Here is a 19,606-nt window from a genome sequence, read left to right as displayed (position 1 = left end):
ACCAGCCCTCAGCAGCACAGTATTATAGACTCATTCGTTTTCTGTGTTAGTAGACTGTCAACCATCCAATCCAACTCCCTTACTTAGAGGGACCAGTAAACACCTAGTTTGAGACACATAGGATGGAATTCTAATAATTCAATAAATGTTTCGGAATGTCACCATCTGAGTTGTGACTTATGGGAGAGATTCTTCAGCTACTTGTGGCTAGGCAACTGTTAACCAATTAAGTGGATTATACTAGGCCCTTATGCCACCTAACAGGATGTTAAGATCTCTCAGCAGACGGAACAAGTATAGGCAGCTTCCTCTTGCATCTGGGTCCTCTTTATCCACTCCGTTTCACCTTGGAAGCCAAAGAAGAGGATGCGAACAGAAAAAAAGCCCAACAAAAAAGCCCGACGCAAAAGCCGATGCAGGGAGAAGCCTGGCTTCTAGTGCGAGCTGTCAGTAACTTGCTGTTTTCTCTTGACAGCTCATCAACTTCCCTCCGTTTGTTTCCTCATTTGTAAAACGGAGGACTTCTTCTAGGTGAGGGTGGTCCCTTCTAGACTAATCCCGCAGGTTTGATCACTACAATTTCTGCCCAGCCAGGCGCGCTCCTTTGGGCAGCGGGATAGCCCGGGCGTATTTTCGAGATTTTCTGGGTCTTCCTTAACCCTTCCTCCAGGAGTTGAGCTGGGCATCTCCAGCCCTTAGGAGGCCACTGGTCGGCTCGGACTCCAGATTGTCGGGGGGCGCTCGGCCTTCGCAGCGGGAGTGGCATCCACGATCCCTTCTGCGGCAACGACCCCTTGGTACCCTGGCCTCAGGCATCACCATCCCTCCCGCTCCCCCTAGTCCCCACGGTCCTCAAAGCTTTGAGCTCGCTTGCTCACAAGCACAATTTGCACACATTAACTTCAGGCCTTACAGCCGGCCCAGCGCGCTGCGCTCGCATTCTTTTATCTCAGTCTCAAAAAGTTCTAGTTCTCCCGCCTCCTCCTTAGCGAAGGGGGTCCGTCTTCTCGCCCATACTATTGGTACGTAGAGCCGTCCCTGAGAAGAGGCCGGGCCAGGTTCCCTTGGGAGGATCTAATTGGCCTTCTTGACAGTCACTCGCCTGTATCTGGCTTGCGATTGGTGCTCGTTGGACGAGGCTCAGGGTTTGCTTTTCTCGGCCTCCATCCCCGCAGAGTGGAGCCCCGGGCGTCTCCGCCTCCTGGTTGCACCTGATTGGCTCCGTAACCACTCCTGCGATTTGTGATTGGGTGCGGCTGCGCGGGGCGGGCCGGCCTGGAACCTCGGCCGTTGGCGAGCGCTCTAATCTCGTCCCCCTCCCTTCTTCTCGCCTCACTCAGTGCCGGAGTCTCGTCCCCTCCCGGCGGGTTCTGATTAGCCACTTCCGACGCGTCTCGGGGTCCCGATTGGCCCGCCGGGTCCCTGAGCCCGCTCCCTTCCCCGGGAAGCGACTACGGCGGCTCCGAGGAGGGGGAGGGGCAAGGAGGGACGGCCGGGCCCCGTCAGTCAGGCAGCGGGAGCCGCCGGGAGCGGATGGCGGCGGCGGTGGCGGCCCCACTCGCCGCCGGGGCTGAGGAGGCGGCGGCCACGACCCCTGTCCCAGGGTCTCCAGGTCTGCCGGGGAGCCGCAGTGCAGAGCGGGCCCTAGAGGAGGCCGTGGCCACCGGGACCCTGAACCTGTCTAACCGGCGTCTGAAGCACTTCCCCCGGGGCGCGGCTCGCAGCTACGACCTGTCAGACATCACCCAGGCTGGTGAGTGTGCAACCAGGCCCCGAGCCCGGCCGGGACCCTCGTTTGCATAGTCCCGCCCCTCGCTTGTTTCTCCCGGGGCCGGGGCGTCTGGCCCGCCCCATCACCTGGCCATCGGATTCTGGATTCTGTGGATTTGCATAAGTCCGCTACCACCCCCCTCCCCACTTTAAGACCTACTCGACGATGAGCCTTTGCAGAACACCGAGTCCCTGGCCGAGCGTCGTGAAAGCTCCCCGCCCCCCCGCCCTCTGCTGCTCTTTATTTGCATATCTGCGCACCTGTAGAATGGTCCCGCCCCTCACCTGGTTGGCAAATTTGCGTGATCTCTTCAACCTCAGTTCTGATCATAAAGCAGCCCCCGAAAGCCCACCCACCCCCATGACTCCTCCTCTCTTCGTTTCCAACTCTTTCCCCTGTTCTACCGAGATACCAGCAGCCCCAGGCCCCCGCTTCCCATAGATTTGCCCCTGACAACCCCAAGTTTGTGTCCTTCGCCTGGTAGTCCCGCCCCCTAAGGCTGCTGCCTCTCTCCACTCTTCACCCAGGCAGCCTGTGGAAAAGAAGCAAATCTCCCACCTCCCCCAACTCTTTTCTGCGCGAATTCTTCCTCCCATTATCCTAACCCCTTTATCTGAGACTCCTCCTTCTCCTTGCGTGTGTGAGGTCACTGTGGAGCCTGTGATCTCATAGAGACCCTAGAATTCCCATTTCAGTTTCTACTTTTCCCCAGGGGGGAGGGACTTGAGGCAGTTGCTGAAAGGAAGGAAATCTTATCTCCCAGCTAAGAGTGCTGGGAAGCTAGAGACTGTCCCCACTGCCCTTCCCACTTCCCCACCCCTAGGATCCCTCTAATCATGCGCCCTCCACCCTGGTGTCTGTTGACGGTAGGGTGTAGGGGACTCCACTGTGACAGGTGAGTCAGGCCTCAGCTGCTCAGAAGGCCGACGCTGACCTTGGGCTGGCAGCTGGAGGGGGGTGGGGATTGGGAGAGGGGCGGAGGATCGCATTCCCAAAGCCCCACCCCAGCGGAGCCCAGGGTGGGACTTGGGGCTGGTTGAGAGTGACCCCCTGATGACACTGCCCTGGGACTGCATTTCCCGCCTAGCAGGTGCCTGGTCACCTGCAAACACCCTAGTCTTTCCTCGACTGTCTGGAGAGAACCAGTTGAAACCACTCCGCCTGTCTTGGGTTGCTAGGTAAACTCACTGGCTCTGCGGTGAGTGAGTTCAGGGAACCCGGGAGACATTCCCGTCCCTCTCAGTCTCCCCCAGCCACCTAACCCCCCAGCTCCAGATTGACCTCAGCAGCTGTGTGACACTCGCCGTCTGTTCCCTTTCCCCTCCCCCTTGCTTGTTTTTTGACAAAGACCAAATGTTATTCTTTACTTCCTTAGGGCTCTGTCTGTGAGAGTGGACTCCTGGGGAAAACTCCCAAGAACTCCGGGGCCCCTCCCAGCTCCCACTCCCTCCCGCCTCCTCCCCCAGCATTCCGGCTCAGGGTGCAGCCCAGCTCAGGGTGCAGCCCGTTCTCCTGGGACAGTCCCAGCTTCCTGTGAACCCCTCTCTGCCCTGCTCTCCACACAGGAACCCTCAGTCCTTTCAGGGCCCAGGTTCTAGGCCTCTCTCATCCCGAGCATTCTCCTCTGGCCCCTCTCCCCATGCAGGGTGCCTGTAGCTTGGGGTGGAAAAGGGGAAGTGACAGGAAGCCAGTCAGTGTTGCCCATACCGTGCTCTCCACACCTCCTTGCCCTTCAACCTTGACAGACTAGAGGCTTCCAGCACTGCCACCCCAATCATGTGGAAGCTCTCCTCCTGTTTCCCCAGCTCTTTCTGAACCAGCGTGTTCCTTGCACACGCTGTCCCGTGGCCCAGGTCCCCGATGTCCCTTGGACTTGTTCCTGGGGCCCTGATAGCAAGATGGATCCTGAGGGGGGGAAGGGCTGAGCTCACGAAAGAGAAGTGCAGCTCTGCTCTCACAGACCACATCCTGTGCCTCCTAGGCCCCGCCTCCTCCAGCTCTGCTCCCTTCCGCTGGAGCTTTTGCCCCCGTGCACCCCATCAGAACTTGCTCCCCACCCCTTCCCCCCAGGCCCCTGCAGTGCACAATAGAGACAGCAGGCAGGTGGAGGGGGCGGGGCGGGAGGCTGCAGCTGCCCCTCCCGGCCTCTCCGGAACTGTCTTCTCCTATGACAGGTCTTCTTTCTGTGCACAGCAGGGCTGGGCGCAGAGGGGCTTCCTGGGACGTCAGGCTGTCATCCACCCTGGTAAACACAGGGCCCACCAGAGACAGAAGCCGACAGATTGTTTCTGCTTCATTTCCTGTCACAAGACTCACCTCCTTGGGGGATAACCCCTGCTTCCCCTCCCCTCGGCTTTTGCTTGCCCTTCCCTGGAGAGGGCCCTCTAAGAAGCTCACCCAAGCTCAGTGGCCTGGGACTTCCCCCAGCAGGCCCTGGGCTCCTCCCAATACGGGCTGAGTAAAGAAAGCAGGAACCCGGCTGCAGAGGTCTGAGCAGTGAGTGCCTCCAGCCTGACGGGAACCCTTCCTTGGTCTAGCAAGCCACTGGTTGAGATAAAAGGATGGCAATAGACTCTCTCCTCCTTTCCGCCCTCTCCACGCCTTGCCCATGCCCAAGACACAGGTGCTGGTCTGAAGTCTGGGTAAAATGAGAGAGGAGGTTGAGGCAGGCTGTTGGGAGTGGAAGAGGGTAGGAAGGACCCCAGTCCCTGCCTGGGACTACAGCTCCCATCTCCGGCTTGGTCCACTTATCTTTCCCTCAGGTCCTTGGAATCTATAACTTCATAGTCCTGTGGGCCTGGCTTGCTGATCCCAGGGGCTGGTGAAAAACTATAGGCCAGCGACAGGTCTCTAGACTAGGCTCTAATGACCCCTGGTTTTCCCCCTAGGTTGAAACTAGGTTGAGGGTGGGAGACGGAGCCCTTAGGAGGGAGGAGCCTTCTTGGGCATCTCCCTCAGGGGTGGTTCATGGTTTTACCTTGAACCTCCCAGCCCATCACCTTGCTATTTCCTTTGGAGCATCAGCCTTCTCCTATGACCTTTGTCTTCCACCACCTCAGGCATCACAGGACAACAGGAACCACAGGAGGTAGAGAATCTAACCACCCTTGTGGAATAGCCCTGCGTCTAAAGACGGTGTTGTGGCTCGCCCTCCCCCCAACCCCAGTCTAGGCTTCTCCAGCCCAGTCTTGCCCTTGCCTTTCTGGTCATACCTGGAGTGTGCTCCAGGTTATGAAGTCTTTCTTCTTAAACTCTAGGGAGTCCAGGTTTATAGATCTGATTCTTTAGGTCGGCTGGGGAGGTAGAGGGCTGGGCAACTGGCTCTGGGGAAGTTCAGGGTCCTCCTGTCCAGGACTGGGCCTTTGCAAGCTCCCCCCGACAATTGTTTTCCCCTAGACCTGTCCCGGAACCGGTTCCCCGAGGTGCCAGAGGCGGCATGCCAGCTGGTGTCCCTGGAGGGCCTGAGCCTGTACCACAATTGTCTGAGATGCCTGAACCCAGCCTTGGGGAATCTCACCGCTCTTACCTACCTCAACCTCAGGTAGGGAGGCAGGGCCACAGGAGGGTAGGGGGTTGTCCTTCTCAGCCCCAAGTACCAGTGCATGGCACCCTGAGTGACCCTCCCCGTGACCCAGAAAGTAGGGCAACATGGGAGAGTTCCTGCCTTGAGGGAGAACCCACTGCCTTTCTCCCTCCTGCAGCCGAAACCAGCTGTCATCGCTGCCGCCCTACATCTGTCAGCTGCCCCTGCGAGTGCTCATCGTCAGCAACAACAAACTGGGAGCCCTGCCTCCCGACATCAGTGCCCTGGGGAGCCTGCGACAGCTCGTGAGGATGGGCAGCAGGGAGACTGGGGGGATGGCTGAACCAGGCACTAGGAGCAGGAGGGCAGGGAAAGGCAGGATGTGCCCTAGGGGAAGGGACGAGACTAAAGGAAGTAGCCTGGTCCAGGAGGCAGTTTCTGATGCTCCAAGTCTGATGCTCCTTCCCTATGTCTTGTCTTTCCTCGTTCCAGGATGTGAGCAGCAATGAGCTGCAGTCACTCCCCACAGAGCTGTGCACCCTCCCTACCCTGCGGGATCTCAATGTTCGGAGGAACCAGCTCAGTACCCTGCCTGATGGTGAGAAAAAGGAAGACTTAGAGGGTGTCAGGGTGTGTGCGTGTGTGTGTGTGTCTACCTTGAATAATGCCTGACTTAGAGGGTTTCAGGGTGTGTGCGTGTGTGTGTGTGTCTACCTTGAATAATGCCTGACTTAGAGGGTGTCAGGGTGTGTGCGTGTGTGTGTGTGTCTACCTTGAATAATGCCTGACTTAGAGGGTGTCAGGGTGTGTGCGTGTGTGTGTCTACCTTGAATAATGCCTTAGTCGCCCAGGGTTGCCAGGGGTGTGTGTGTGTGTGTGTGTGTAATCTACCTTGAATAATGATGCCTTAGTCGCCCAGGGTTTTGCCATGTATGAAATGCACTGTCAATTATTTTCCTTGCTCTTGACCAGCACCCGTCTGAAGCCAGCAAGGCAGGGGTTATTAGCTGTACTTGACAGATGTGGGGAAAGGTATAGGAAGGGCAGTAGGTGAGTGCGTGGGCAGGCACCCTGTAGAACTTCACGGTCAGAAAGGGCCCGTGAGGTCACCCAGCGTCACACCACTTAGCGCGGATGAAGCTCTCAAAACCTGAGTCCGGTGAGGCCCCGTGCTGCCTCCCCAGAGATTCTGAGCCAGCGCTGGAGCCCAAGCAAGCCCATTTAATGAGCTAATTGCGATGCACCCGACACTTGATAGCCTCTGCTCCAAAGCAGGCACACCTTCCTTATTCAGTCAGCTTTGTGTGTGTGTGTTTCCTGTGTTTTAGGTGGGGACTAGGTAGATGTGAGTGATGTCACTCAGTTCTGGGGCCCGCTCTGAAGATTTAATGGCTCAATGGGGAGAGACAAGCAGAGAGAGGTGCTAGGACAGGAAACTTAAAGCCATGGAAGCTGGAGGGAGCCATGTGGCTCTGCCGGGGACCCTGGGGAAGACCTCGGTCCCGAGGAACAGTAGGAGTTTACCTCTGAAGGAGAGTTCCCCATTCTTCTGCAGCCCAGGCAGAAGCACCCCTATGTGTAGAGCAGGGAGGTCCAGCACGGAATGGTTAGGAAGGCAAGCCAGGATTGGTGGAAAGGACTGCAGCTATGCTACCTGTGGTTTTGACGAGCAGGCTAGGGGAGTCAGGTGGCTACCTGTTTCTCTGGGTTCCTCCCATCCTTTTTCTAAGATGGTAGGGGTACGAATAAGCATTTGATCAGGGCTCTCTTTGGGCCATAAGAGACCCCAGCAAAATGCCCTGGGGAAACAGAAGAAGGAGCAATAAATTCCAGCCTAGTGTCGAAAGATTTCAGGGAAGTGACACCTGGGCTGAACCTGGAAAGATGCATGGACAGAAGGATGGGGTTCTCCTAGCTGAGCAGACAGCATGTGGAGAGGCCAGAGCCAAGGGACTGGAGGGCGGTCTGATGTGGGGTGAGGGTGGGAAGCAAGGTGGGAAATGTGGGCGGAGCCAGGTCATGAACTCCTTAACCAGGGAATGCTGGTTGACCAGAGAGCAGTGATTTTCATTCTTATCCTGTGTCTCGGCTCATCACTAATCCAGGGGGCCTCTCTGAGAAGTGGAGAAGGGTACCATTCTGCGGGTGGGCCAGGGGTTGACTAGTAGAGTGCCTGGGGGTTGCAGCCCCTTTTGCCCATGCCTTTGTGCAGGGCACCGCCTGCTCACCTGCAGCAGCCCTGGCTGCAAGTCCTGGAAGGCTTTTGAGCAACAAGGTGTCACAGTTTGATTTGGGCCCTGTGAGGGACACTTGAGAAGGAGGAAGCGGCAGTGGGGTGGAGTGGGCAGGGAGGAGAAGCGGATGGGCAGCAGCTGAAGTCAGTTTGAATGGGCAGAGGAGCAGGGCGGTGGTTCCTGAGGCGCACCCTCCGCCTACCAGGGCAGAGGGGGCTGCCGGAGAGGTGACATGCCAGCCAGAGCAAGAGGCAAAGGAAGTGAGCACAAGACCCTGCCCCTGAGCACGTTCCTGACTTCTCCCTCACCCACCCCCAGAGCTGGCGGACCTTCCTCTTGTCCGCCTGGATTTCTCCTGTAACCGTATCTCCCGCATCCCAGTCTCCTTCTGCCGCCTCAGGCACCTGCAGGTCATTCTGTTGGACAGCAACCCCCTGCAGAGCCCACCTGCCCAGGTGAGTGGGAGGCAGGGCCGGGCGGTAGGGGTGGGAGGGGGAGCAGGGCTGGCCTAGAGTGGGCAGGAGTTGGGGGCGTGGGTCCCTTTGGTAGCCAAGCAGGATCCACTTTGCGTCTCCACACCCAGATCTGCCTGAAGGGGAAACTTCACATCTTCAAGTATTTGTCGACAGAGGCTGGGCGGCGCAGCGGGTCTGCACTGGGGGACCTTGCCCCTTCCCGCCCCCCGAGTTTCAGCCCCTGGTAAGTTCCACGTGGGAAGGAAGGAAGTCCCTGGATACTTAAACCCCTCCCCAGCACCAGGGACCCCATGGTTTCCAGAGGGTGGATGAGAGGGTGGCCACCCAGAACGGGGCTGACTAGCTCTCCCTGGCTGGTCCCAGCCCCGCCGAGGACTTGTTTCCGGGACGTCGGTACGATGGCGGGCTGGACTCGGGCTTCCACAGCGTTGACAGTGGCAGCAAGAGGTGGTCTGGAAATGAGGTAAGGGGCTCCTTCCCATGGGACACAGGGGATCTCGGCCCCAGGGAGAACCTCTGAGCTAGGACCCGTCTTCTGCCTCGAAAGCTCAGAGTGATGAGGGTGGCTGGAGCCGACTTCTTCAATTCCTCATCCAAGTACCTCAGCGAAGGGCTGGTTCACCATGGGCCCAGACTCTGGAGGGTCTATCTCCCATCTCTGCCTTTCTGCGTTTCCAGTCAACAGATGAGTTCTCTGAGTTGTCGTTCCGGATCTCAGAGCTGGCCCGGGAGCCTCGGGGGCCCAGGGAGCGAAGGGAGGATGGCTCTGGTGAGCAGTGGGCTGGAGGCTTGGGGTGTGGACGAGTCCCTCAGCAGCCCCCCTCCACTTGCTGACACACCCTGCTCTCGCTAGCTGATGGAGACCCTGAGCAGATCGACTTCATCGACAGCCATGTGCCTGGGGAGGATGAGGAGCGAGGTACCGGCGAGGTGAGGGGCCGCCATATCCCGTGTCCATCTACTGTGACAGAGCAGGAGGGAGCGAGCCAGTGCAGGCTCGGGGGACCCCCTCAGCCCCTCTGCTGTTCTGTCTTCAGGAGCCGCGGCCACCAGAGTCGAGCCCTGTGGCAGGAGACGGGGAGAGGGCACCAAGCAGCAGGTACACGCGGAGCCACCCGAGGCAGCACCCCACACATACACACACACAAGTGTCTCCTCTCCCCCACCCAGCTCTGCCTCTCGTCCCTTTGCCCTCAGGCGGGAGGAGCCGGCAGGGGAGGAGCGGCGGCGCCCGGACACCTTGCAGCTGTGGCAGGAGCGCGAGCGGCGGCAGCAGCAGCAGCAGAGTGCAGTGTGGGGGGCCCCCAGGAAGGACAGGTGTGCACGTGGGAGCAGCAGCCCTGGTGGTGGGTGCCAGCAGGAGCCCCCACGAGCTTCTCTGTCTCTTGGGGTTGGCGGAGCCCTGCCGGGCACTGCTGACCCCACGTCTCCTTCCTTTTCCAGCTTTCCGAAGGTGGGGGTCAGGGCTGCTGGTGGGGGTCCTGCTGCCTCGTCCACTCAGGCTGCCTACAAGTATGTGTCCTGGACTCCACGTCCCTCAGTCCCCGCCCTGCGTGCACACCCTTGCCCTGACCACCCCTCTGATTCCCCTTCTGTCTTCTCAGCGGCACGTCCAGGTCCAATGCCACCCAGCTGGGAGCGTCAGCAGGGCAGGGAGCCCCCACCCCCACCCCTGCCTCCACCTCCCAGGAGCCCCCGCTTCCATCTGGACCAGGTGGGAGGGGGGCTTTGGGTGGAGGATGGGGGCCTGTGTAGGTGGGGGGAGCGGGTTGAGGCCTGGCAGCCTGAGGGAGGGGTAGGACACTGAGGAGGTGTTTCTCTCCCCGGTCCCTGTCCCCTGGCTCCGGCCCCCAGCAACCGCACCTGCTCCCCGGCCGCTCAGCTCCATTCAGAGACCAAACAGCTTCCTCTTCCGTTCTTCCTCGCAGAGCAGCTCAGGTAGGTCTTGCCCCCTGCCCAGTACTAACCCAGTACTAATCCAGCGCTAAGCCCCAAGCTGGGGTCATCCCTTGTGGCCTAGAAGTTCTCTGGTCAATTGTCCCTTTGTGTGGAAAATCCCACAAGTACAGAGGCAGGAGATGTGGGTGCCAGACACTACGACCCGGCTACAAAGTCCATGGTGGGCGGTGGAGACAGTCCCACACCCCCCTTTCCTCCAGGCCCTTCCTCACCAGACACTGTCTTGAGACCTCGGCGATCCCCCCAGCTTTTGGACGAAAAGGAGGTGATGGCTCAGCTGCGCCAGGTATGAGAGGTGGGACTCATGTGCGTGGAGCCTGGGTTCTGCGTGGGCCCAAGTTTCTTGGCTTTCCTCAGCCTCCTCCTTGCCCAGTCTGGTACTTCCTCTGGAGACTCTGACCTCTCCCCTTCCTTCCCATCTCCCAGGTGCTGGAGTGCCAGCTGCAGCGGCCCCTGCCCGATGACCTGGCCGAGGCTCTGGCCAACGGGGTCATCCTCTGTCAGCTGGCCAACCAGCTGCGGCCCCGCTCTGTGCCCTTCATTCATGTGCCCTCACCTGCTGTGGTCAGTTGGGGCCCAGGGCAGGAAGTAGGGGTTGGGGCAGGAACCCCTGGGGCCTGTCTTACTCCCCCTTTCCTTTCTTACCCACCCTCAGCCAAAACTCAGTGCCCTCAAGTCTCGGAAGAATGTGGAGAGTTTCTTAGAAGCCTGTCGAAAAATGGGGGTACCTGAGGTATGGGGGTGTGCTCTCAGGGGCACAGGGCTGGTCTCTCCTATAAAGGGTACAGTGTCCTGGGCTCAGCGGGGCCCAGAAGGAAGCACAGCCACCCGCCCATCCTGTGTGTCCCCCCGCATGCCTCCCTTCCCGCACTGTGCATGCTGGCGTGGCTCTGGCCCTGCATGTGAGGGCAGGGGTGGGAAGGATGGTCTTGCTGCTGCTGTTGACGTGTGTCCTTTGTCTTGTCCATCTGTCCTACTCTCCCTTCCCAGGCTGACCTGTGCTCGCCCTCAGATCTCCTCCAGGGCACCGCCCAGGGGCTGTGGACCACCCTGGAGGTTGTGAAGCGGGTGGGGGGCAGGGCCGCCCCGCCCCCCTGGCCCCCCTCTGGTCTGGGCGGCTTCCTGCTCTTCTACGTGGCCCTCATGCTGCTGCTCTGTGTCATCTACACGCGGCTCCTGGGTTCCTAGGACCCGAAGTCACCCCTCCCCTTACCCCTTGCCCTCTTTCTATTTATGACTCCTGTGCAACCCCCTCCCCACCAGTGGTGCCTTCAGCCCCTACCAAAGACACTAGTGAACCCCACCCCTCATACACACTGACTTCAGAGGCCCCACTCTGGTACCCCCAGACCCTGGGCCCCCAGCCTCTGGTCCCCTCCTGTAGCCCCTCCCCCTGCCCCTCCCCCTGAGTGCTGATGGTGCCTTCAAGTCCTTTCCCTGCTTCCCCAGAGGGTGGATCTGAACCTTCCTCCTTGCAACCCCCACCCCCCCGCTGCTATAGGGGGCTAAATTATCTATATTTTGTAGAGAGAACTCTATATTTGTAGGGGATGAAGGGGCCCAGGCTGGGTCCCTGTCTCTTGTATAAATTGTACAGATCGTGGCCGCCTGTGTGTGTGTTTGTGTGTGTGCATCTGCTCCTGCTGTGCTGGACTCAGCCCCAGCTGTGTCCCCTGGGCTCTATGTGCCAGCCCGCCTACTCCAGCGTTTTCCTCCGAAAGAGGCAGGTCTGTCCTCCCCTCTAAGCCTCCGCCCGCTGTGTCATCTCCCGTCTGTTACCCTCTGGCAGCTTCCTTGCATCTCCGTGGTCCCCAAGCCATGTCCAGGGTGCCCTTTTGCCTGCTACATCCCGTCAGCCCCCTTGGTCCAGGCTCCTTTAGGGTATTTCCTGTCCCACGGCCAAGAGGAGGAGGTGACAAGGGGAACTTAACCCGGGCCCCTTCCCCCAGGAGTCCCTGTGCCAGCCCCACCACATCCTGGAAGAGGAGGGGGCCCCGGGAAGGGGCCTCCCCTACGTCGCTGCTGTCATCCATGCACTGCTGGAACGGCCTTAGGGTTGAGGTCGGGGTGCAGGGGCCCAACCCGGCGGGGGCCCCAGGAACCGAAGACAGTGGCGTCTGGGCTCCGCTCTCTAGCGAGGACTGGTGAGGGCGGCCTCGGGCCTGGCCCTATGCCTCGGGCACCTCTGTCCCGGAGGTTGGAAGCAGGCCGGCCCAGCAAGGCGCGCGGCCGCCTCTGGGTGCGGCCAAGGGTCTGGGATGGAAGACGGGGAGCTGGATGTTGTGTCAAGTGCAATAAAGAGAAGCCGGAAGCCCTCTAGGTCGCCCCTCAGATGTGTGCGTGTGTACGTGTGTGCGGACAAGAGCAGCCCCCGTGGGGGGCGGGTGCCCCCTCCCCACGTCCACATCCGGGTGGCCTCCACGTCCACTTCCGGTGCTGGGGTTCTTTCCCACGCTTCGCCCTTGCGCGCGGCCCTGCCACCCCGCCGCCAGGGGGCGCTGGCGGGAATCCGGGCGGGCCCGCGCTACACGTGTCCCGGAAACGCGCTGGGCGCCCGCGCCGCGAGGCATCGCGAGGCCGGGCGAGGTGGGCCGCAACCCGAGCTCGCGGGCACGCGCGTGGCAGCGCAGGTCTCTGAGGGAGGCCGGGCCGGAGGAGGGACCGAGAGGCGCCAGGCGGGCTGCGAGAGCGCCGAGGTGTGGCCCTGCCCGCCTTCCCGACTCGACATGCTGCCCTGGACCCCCCGGCGGTGGGGCGCGGGCGAAGAGCAGGCGCCCAGGGAACGACGCCCCTCAGCGAGCAGCGGCCTCTCCCAGGCCTGGGACAACAGAGAGAAAGCCCTGGCGGAGCCAGGAACAGCCACACAGGGCAGGTGAGGGGCTCGGCCGACGGCACTTGGGGGGAACCCGACAGGGGCCCACAGTGTGAGGAAATCTGAGTTGTCCCTACTGAATAATGGGTATGATCCGTCTCCCCATACCGGGCACCATGGGCTCTGCCTTAGAGATATTCAGACTTGGAGTCGGGGAGGCTGTGACCGGAGCATCTCAGTACCTCTGTCCCTGCGCCCCCAGCCCTCTGCCCTGGCCTCGAAGGCTTTCCTGGACTCGGAAAGAGCAGCTGCGGCCTCGGCTGCCCCCAGGCCTGGCTGCCAAGCATTCCCTGGGAACTCCAGGTAGGTACAGGGTCCTGCCATCTTTACCCCCAAGACCCTTTTACTGATTCCTGAGCCTGTTTTAATCTCTTCAAGTCTCCTGCTCTCTCTCCCCCTGTCCCCCCCAGTTCCTTTCTCCCCTCAGAGGACTCGGGGGGTGGCACCATCAAAGACGACCCTGCTAGCGCCCTGGCACCCCAACTATGAGGCTACAGCAGGACGTCGGCTGGCGTGGGTGAGTTGGGAGTGCCTGTGGCACCAATCTCAGGTGGGACAGGGATGCCTTGGGAGGGGCTGAAGATCAGGAATCTTTCCTGTCCCTCCCTCTACAGGGACCCAGCTGTGCGTCTGGCGTCTCCTTCTCAGGCCGGACCTTGCACCATCCCTCATTCTGGCCTCTGTACCAGGCAGCCTCATGCAGGGGCTTCAGGCCCAGTCTAGCAGGACATCGGAGTGAAGAGCACGTGCCCAGGACTGCAGGTACTGCCCTTGGTCCTCTCAGGCTCCACAGAGAACCAGTACAGAGCTTGCCACCCCAGCAACTTCTCCTTCCCAGGGTTCCCAGTGATCTCCTCTGAAGATGTCTTCTTTTTGGACCCTCTTTTGCCTCGTGGGCAGCGTGTTCCCCTGTACCTGTCTGAGGCCCCTCAGCAGGTGAGTGCTCCTCCTGCCTCGGCCTCACCCGAGCCTTCAGGCAGGGCTTGCGGGGAGCCACTGCCCCTCCTCTCTCCTCAGGTGATGGGCTCTCTGAAGCTGCTGCTCCCACGCCCGATCATGTCCCCCTGGCTCCTCCCCACTCCATCTTCAGGCTGCTCCACTACCTGGCTCAGTGGGCCAGAGCTGATCGCCCTCACTGGCCTCCTGCAGATGAGCCAGGGGGAACCAAGACCCAGCTCCTCAGGGGCTCCCGGGCTCCCTTCTGGCCCCCCAGCCCCTGCCTCTGATCACCCAGTTGCCAGTGGTGGCCCAGGCTGTTCTCACTGCGGGGAACCATCTCTCCCCAGGACCCCAGATGCCCAAGGTCCATAGCTCCTCCAGGGACAGAATGGATCCTCTACTTCCCCAGGCAGGTTCTATTGATAATAAAACTGTTGGTTTACAAACAGGCTCCTCGTGGTAAATAGCAGAGTGGGGCGCAGAGGCAGGGATGGGGTCTCTTCCTCTACCACAGCTTTGGCTGCCCCTCTGATTCTTGTTACTCATTCCCCCGTAAGGTGGGGAATCTATGGACCTAAGACCTTTCCAGGCTGACCAAGCAGAGAAACTTTAATGAAGAGGGGGAGTGTACAGTATATTACTCTAGACTAGCCACTCCAGTACTCTTGCCTAGAAAATCCCATGGATGGAAGAGCCTGGTAGGCTGCAGTCCATGGGGTCGCTAAGGGAAGGACACGACTGAGCGACTTCACTTTCTCTTTTCACTTTCACACATTGGAGAAGGAAATGGCAACCCACTCCAGTGTTCTTGCCTGGAGAATCCCAGGGACGGGGGAGCCTGGTGGGCTTACGTCTATGGGGTCACACAGAGTCGGACACGACTGAAGTGACTTGGCAGCAGCAGCAGCAGACTGAATATATTAGAAGCAAGGACTCCCTCAGCTTTGTCAGGCCTGGGAGAAGGAGGATTGTCTGAGGACAGAGCTGGCATTGGGAGAAGCAAACTAGGAAGTAGGGAGTAAGGGGGTGTCATCACTTCGGCCGGGGCGGTGGGGAGAGGGCGGTGGGGGCACTAGTGTAAGACACCTGGTGCTCTCATCCCTCTTGTGCTGGGGTCCCAGGACTTTGGCAGACACCCGGCAAACCTTCACGTTGGTGGGGGTAGGGCCAGATCTGTAGTCTTCTGCATCATCGATATTGTCATCAGGGGCAGGGTTGGGGGCCGAGGCGGACTTGAGAGTCTGGAGTGATGCTGCAGGAACTCTGTGGGGAAACAGGATCAAGGCTTTGGCTCAGAAGGTCTAGAAATGTGTAGGGTTCTGGTGGTGATGGTGTTTTTTAAGGGGAGAAGAGTTCTAGAGTTTTCTCCCTTAATATAATCCAACTTCTTGGGGAACCTCCTCCCAAAGATTGGAAGCAGTGGAGCAGGCAGCTCGGTGCTTCTGCTGGTCACACGTCCTGGGCACATCTGGACTTCAGGGCCACTCCACCATGGGGAAGGGGCCTTTGGGGTTGAGAAGGGGTGGGCGGGAAGGCGTTCTTAACCTTGCACTTTTTTTTTCCTCCCTACACTCCAGTCTGTCAGCTATACTGAGTGGTATCCTGTCGAGGGGAGGCGGGGGTGGGAGTTGGCGGGGAGATGGAGGTGGGGTGTCTCACCCCGGCCTCCGCGAGGTTCTGGAACTCCAGCCGAGCATAAATGTGTGGGCGGGACCTGGACCCGGGGGCGTGGCCTCGCACCTCCAGGGGAGGGACCAGATCCAGGTCCACGTAGTTGAGGCCACGGTCGGGGGGCTCGGGGATGGCAGTGCCCATTCCTATGTGGTCCGCGGCCGCATACTCAATGCACACGTACTCCCCGGCTAACTCTGATGGCGGCTGCAAGAAGGGCTGAGCTCCAGCCCGTCCCCAGCCATCTCGGATGCCGAGATGAGCGCCTTGGAGCCCGGGTCCAGGCTCCCCGGCCCCAGAGGAAAGAGGCAAGAAACTTGAGGAAAAGGACCGTGGTGCACAGCAGCTCATGGTCACGTATTCAGTGACCCCTCCATCCTGGAGCGGCTGGAGGGGAGCTGCTTTGGTGGAGGCAGGAAGGCCCGAGGGCTCCATCACCACGTAGCCGCCGACTTGGCCGCCCTTCATGGGCTCGTAGTCACTCCCGGCTCCCATTGTTATGTAGCCCCCGCCCCGCTCCAACCTCGCGGGGTTGGAGGCTGCCTCCCCCAGCCTCGCCAGGGTCTTGAGGGTTGCTTGCTCGCTGGTCTCACTCGGGCCATCCCGACGGTTCAGCTCGCTTGTTTGGGCCGCGGAGACTGGGGTCTCATAAGACTGGCGGACAGAGGGTCTGAAGGCTCCCGTTGGGGGCTTTCTTGGCAGTGACTCAGCCCTGCCAACAGCACCACTGTCCCCGATTCGCTTCATGGCGGCCAGGACGGTCTCGTGAATGCTTTGGGCCACCACGGCGTCGGGCGCCTGTAGCCACAGCTCCCCGGGACCCGTGGGTGCCGATCGGCCGAGCTCCAGGAAGAAGGAAGAGTCTGCGTGGCCGCAGCGGCGCACGCTGAGCAGGGACAGGCGCAGGGCCGGCGGAGGAGATGCCCCGGTGGCCCCGGAGCCTCTGCCCCCAGGCTTCCGCAGCAGGCTCAGTACCCCGGAACCCAGGCACAGGCAGTAGCCGCCGCTGCCCAGGCCTCGTGCCCGCCCCAGCCCCTTGGGTCGCAGCGTCACAGGCCAGACGTCCTGAAACGGAGCGAGGATCCAGGCCCCGGGGTCCTCGTGAGAACTGGGACCTGAAGAGACAATGGGCTGGTCACCGGGGCTCCTGGCCGGCAGGTTGGAGACACTGTGCCCCGGGGAATGAAAACCCGAAGGTGTAAACCCTTCACGTTTGGACTTAACTTCGAAGACCCTTGGGAGGGACAGTCTACGGATAAACCAAATCCACAACCCCCCCCCGCCGCAACACACACACACTCCCCCAGCCGCATCTCCAGCGGCGCGGGGCTGGGGCCTCACCGGCGGCGGCGCGCGCCTCGAGCAGGGCGCTGTACCACGCCTGCTGCTCCGCCTCGCTGGCCGCCGCCACGCCCAGGCTGCGGTCGCGCGTGTACAGGACGATCAGGTGGCGCTGGCGCGCGTCCAAGCGCTTGCTGATGGTGCAGGCGCCCCCCAGGCTCACGCTGAACTTGGGTGCCGTTCGGCCGGCGCGGAACTTCTTCTCGCTCTCGTAACACTCGAGGCGCGGCGGGTCGGCGCGGAGCACAAAAAAGCGGCGGCGCTGGGACTTCTGCTTCCGCAGGTGGCCGCAGAGCCGCACGTCAGCCGGGCAGACCCAGGGCCGCGGCGGACCCAGAGCCACGGCGGCCGACTGGGCCTCCGGGGTCGTCGTGGGGTCTCTGGGCTTCATTCTTGCCCAAAGCAATCAGGTGGCCGGAGCAAGGGGCTGGGAAGGGGCTGGCAGAGGCGGGGTAGAAAGAGCGGTTCCCGGGGACGGGGGCGGCGTCCTGACCCGTCTGGATACTCCGCGTCTCTCTCCTGCTCCCGACTTCGTTTGGCCCCTCGCTGAGCGCAGCGTGTGCCCCAGTGGCGCCCGGTGGCCTGAGATACCCAGGGCTCCGACGGCCTCCCCTCCTCTCCCCTCCCTCCTAACGGGGATCGCGCCTAAGTCCCCACCCCCGCGAGGTTAACCCTCGCGCGCCCTGGCGAGAGTGGAGTTTGAGTCGGGAAGTCCAGGAGAGGCGGCCTCTGCCTCACCCCACCCCACACCGTGGGGCTGGGTTTTCGCAGGAGCCCGGGAGTGATCTGAGCTGATTGCCAAGAAGGCAGCGAGGGAAGGCGCGTGTGCCGGGAGCCACGTCTGTGGTGAACACGCTGGTGGGTCCTTGCGGGGTGGGCGGACCGCTGAGCCGGGCCACCCTTACAGCGGCGCCCGTAGCTCCCCTCTCGGGCTCTAGGCACCCGGGTCCCCCGCTTCCCACCCATGAATGGCTCTGTTCTCTTCCTTCCCAAGTAATTCTGGGAGCCAGGGCCGTCCAGCTTTGGGTCATGCGCATTTCAGAGAAGCTAGAGGTTTAGTTTCTCTGCGGGGTTAGGGCCGATAGCAAGTGTCTTGGGAGGAGTTAACTTCTGCGTTGGTCTGGTGCGGACCATACCCACCAGGATCCCAATCAAGTGTCACTGAAGGAGGAAGACACCCTCTCAGGGTCCCTTCCCTCTTGTTGCATTAGTGCCCTCGGCCCGGGCCGCTGTCACTGTTCAAAAGGAAGGCTGCCCAGGCCAGCTGGAAGCTCTGATTATGTAGACTCGCTGCACTGAGGGAGGTGCCCTTTGCCCCTCGAATCCCCAGACGTTTGAAACGGGGCTGGAATTCAGACGTTTTGACACCCCACTTCTGATCCTTCCAAGGACCACCCGCTCGTGATGGAGGAGATGGCGCTGGTCAGTGCACACTCTGTGAGACAAGCTGGCAGCTGACACGTGGGTGGGGGTCTTAGAGGACCTTACCATGTCACTGTTGTGGCAGGTAGTTCACCTGAAGTAGGGGAGGGGAGGGTTTGGGAGAGGAAGAGGGTGACTGTAGCCCCTATTAAACGTGGTAGCGCCGGGTGAGGAAGGAGTTATACCAGCAGTACTGAAGCAAGGCCCCCGGGATCTTTTCCTCAGGCTAGACCATGGGCCAAGTAAGCCTGAGCAAGGAGGGCTGGGCCACACTCCTCCCACCCACACTCCTCCACTTCCCAGGTGTGGAAGGAAGGGGCTGGTCTATGAGCTGGAGAAGCCAACGGTGTGATGTGCAGGGAAGCTAGGATCCTTCAACATCTTTAAGGGTTGTGTTGAAAGTGTGATGCAGAGTACCACCTGGCATTGTGAGGATGGGCATCTGCCCAGTGAGCAGGCAATGCCCAAGGCCTGCTCCACGTGCCTCCCCGTGAGCCACAGCCTCTCTGCAGGTGCCAGAGACATAGCACCCACAGCTCAGGTAGTACTCGCGGGTCAGCTGCAGCCTCCACCTCTGATGGATGTTGTCTAGGGAGAGGCAGGTCTGGTAGATCCTGAAGTGGACATCACAACTGGAAGTACGTTCAAGGCCATGGCCGCCAGTGTGGCCTTGACATTCGTGCCACGTGCGAAGTGGCAGGGACACAGAAGACACCTGCAGGCCTTCCTGCTTCCTCATCCTGGTGCTGCCTCGAGAAGCAGGGCACTCACAGGCCCACGAACCTGCTGGGCGCCTGCCTGGAGCCTTTACTCCTGAGCCCTGATTCGAAGCTACCCCATGGGAGGGTCTTTTCATATCCAGTCCCTCCAATTCCCCACCAACCAGTCCATCTTGCAGCACACCAGGCCTTGTGAAATCACAGCCGCTGTCACAGAGACCAGCTCCAGACCATCTTGTGTCACTGAACCCCTAAATGACAAAGCAGGAAGTAGCAGGGATAGGAGCATGGGCCCTGGGTAAGCAACCATGGTCCAGTGGGTTGGTCGTCAGTGCCAGGTGATTTACCCTACTGGGTACCAGGAAAAGCCCGGAGCCAAACACCTGACCTAATCAGTTGCCCTGGCAACAACACTGCCCTTGATTCTATCCAGACAAGATTTATTTCTGCTGGTTACCTTGGTAACTCCTCTCGCTCCCCCCAGTGACAGGAAGTAACAGAACCTCAGCTCTGCTGGGTGAATGCCTCCCCTGACCTGAGGGGGTCCCCCTGTGCATCCCGTTGCCAGATGCAGGGCAGCTGAGGGATGGACTCCCACATTCCACGTACCTCAGGAAGACTCACCATGGACGAGCCTATAGGGAGGAGGCTGGGGCTCTGAGGCCAGGCTCCTCCCGGC

General features: G+C 60.6%; 3 protein-coding genes across 5 annotated transcripts; 2 read left to right on the top strand and 1 right to left on the bottom strand.

Annotated features, from left to right (window-relative positions):
- Nucleotides 1-1,326: 1,326 nt before the first annotated feature.
- On the top strand, nucleotides 1,327-12,282 carry LRCH4 (leucine rich repeats and calponin homology domain containing 4). Of its 2 annotated transcripts, none has more exons than XM_055410173.2 (18): nucleotides 1,327-1,753; nucleotides 5,168-5,312; nucleotides 5,473-5,599; nucleotides 5,787-5,892; nucleotides 7,847-7,983; nucleotides 8,112-8,227; nucleotides 8,368-8,467; nucleotides 8,683-8,773; nucleotides 8,858-8,934; nucleotides 9,042-9,103; nucleotides 9,202-9,321; nucleotides 9,448-9,516; nucleotides 9,609-9,718; nucleotides 9,859-9,942; nucleotides 10,164-10,249; nucleotides 10,390-10,527; nucleotides 10,619-10,696; nucleotides 10,954-11,566. In XM_055410173.2, exons 1-18 carry the CDS (start codon nucleotides 1,534-1,536, stop codon nucleotides 11,149-11,151), a joined length of 2,064 nt encoding a protein of 687 aa, XP_055266148.1. In that variant the 5' UTR covers nucleotides 1,327-1,533; the 3' UTR covers nucleotides 11,152-11,566. The 2 variants fall into 2 exon arrangements, with proteins under 2 accessions (XP_055266148.1, XP_055266149.1); XM_055410174.2 differs by lacking the exon at nucleotides 10,954-11,566 and adding an exon at nucleotides 11,913-12,282 and having other exon boundaries at nucleotides 1,329-1,753.
- SAP25 (Sin3A associated protein 25) lies at nucleotides 12,220-14,220 on the top strand. Its single transcript, XM_055410179.2, has 6 exons — nucleotides 12,220-12,835; nucleotides 13,038-13,138; nucleotides 13,246-13,352; nucleotides 13,450-13,597; nucleotides 13,674-13,771; nucleotides 13,853-14,220. The coding sequence occupies exons 1-6, from the start codon at nucleotides 12,222-12,224 to the stop codon at nucleotides 14,144-14,146; spliced, it is 1,362 nt and encodes a 453-aa protein (XP_055266154.2). The 5' UTR covers nucleotides 12,220-12,221; the 3' UTR covers nucleotides 14,147-14,220.
- Nucleotides 14,221-14,645: 425 nt separating this feature from the next.
- On the bottom strand, nucleotides 14,646-17,378 carry LOC129545680 (uncharacterized). 2 transcript variants are annotated; one of them, XM_055410176.2, is made up of 3 exons: nucleotides 16,787-17,378; nucleotides 15,434-16,560; nucleotides 14,664-15,037 (listed from the first exon to the last, which is right to left on the bottom strand). In XM_055410176.2, the coding sequence occupies exons 1-3, from the start codon at nucleotides 17,175-17,177 to the stop codon at nucleotides 14,978-14,980; spliced, it is 1,578 nt and encodes a 525-aa protein (XP_055266151.2). In that variant the 5' UTR covers nucleotides 17,178-17,378; the 3' UTR covers nucleotides 14,664-14,977. The 2 variants fall into 2 exon arrangements, with proteins under 2 accessions (XP_055266150.2, XP_055266151.2); XM_055410175.2 differs by having other exon boundaries at nucleotides 14,646-16,560.
- Nucleotides 17,379-19,606: the final 2,228 nt, after the last annotated feature.

Source organism: Moschus berezovskii, chromosome 27 (genome assembly GCF_049115385.1).
Source record: "Moschus berezovskii isolate FMDL1 chromosome 27, NW_MosBer_1.0, whole genome shotgun sequence".
Lineage (NCBI taxonomy): Eukaryota > Metazoa > Chordata > Mammalia > Artiodactyla > Moschidae > Moschus > Moschus berezovskii.
This window is presented reverse-complemented; position numbering and strand designations above follow the sequence as displayed.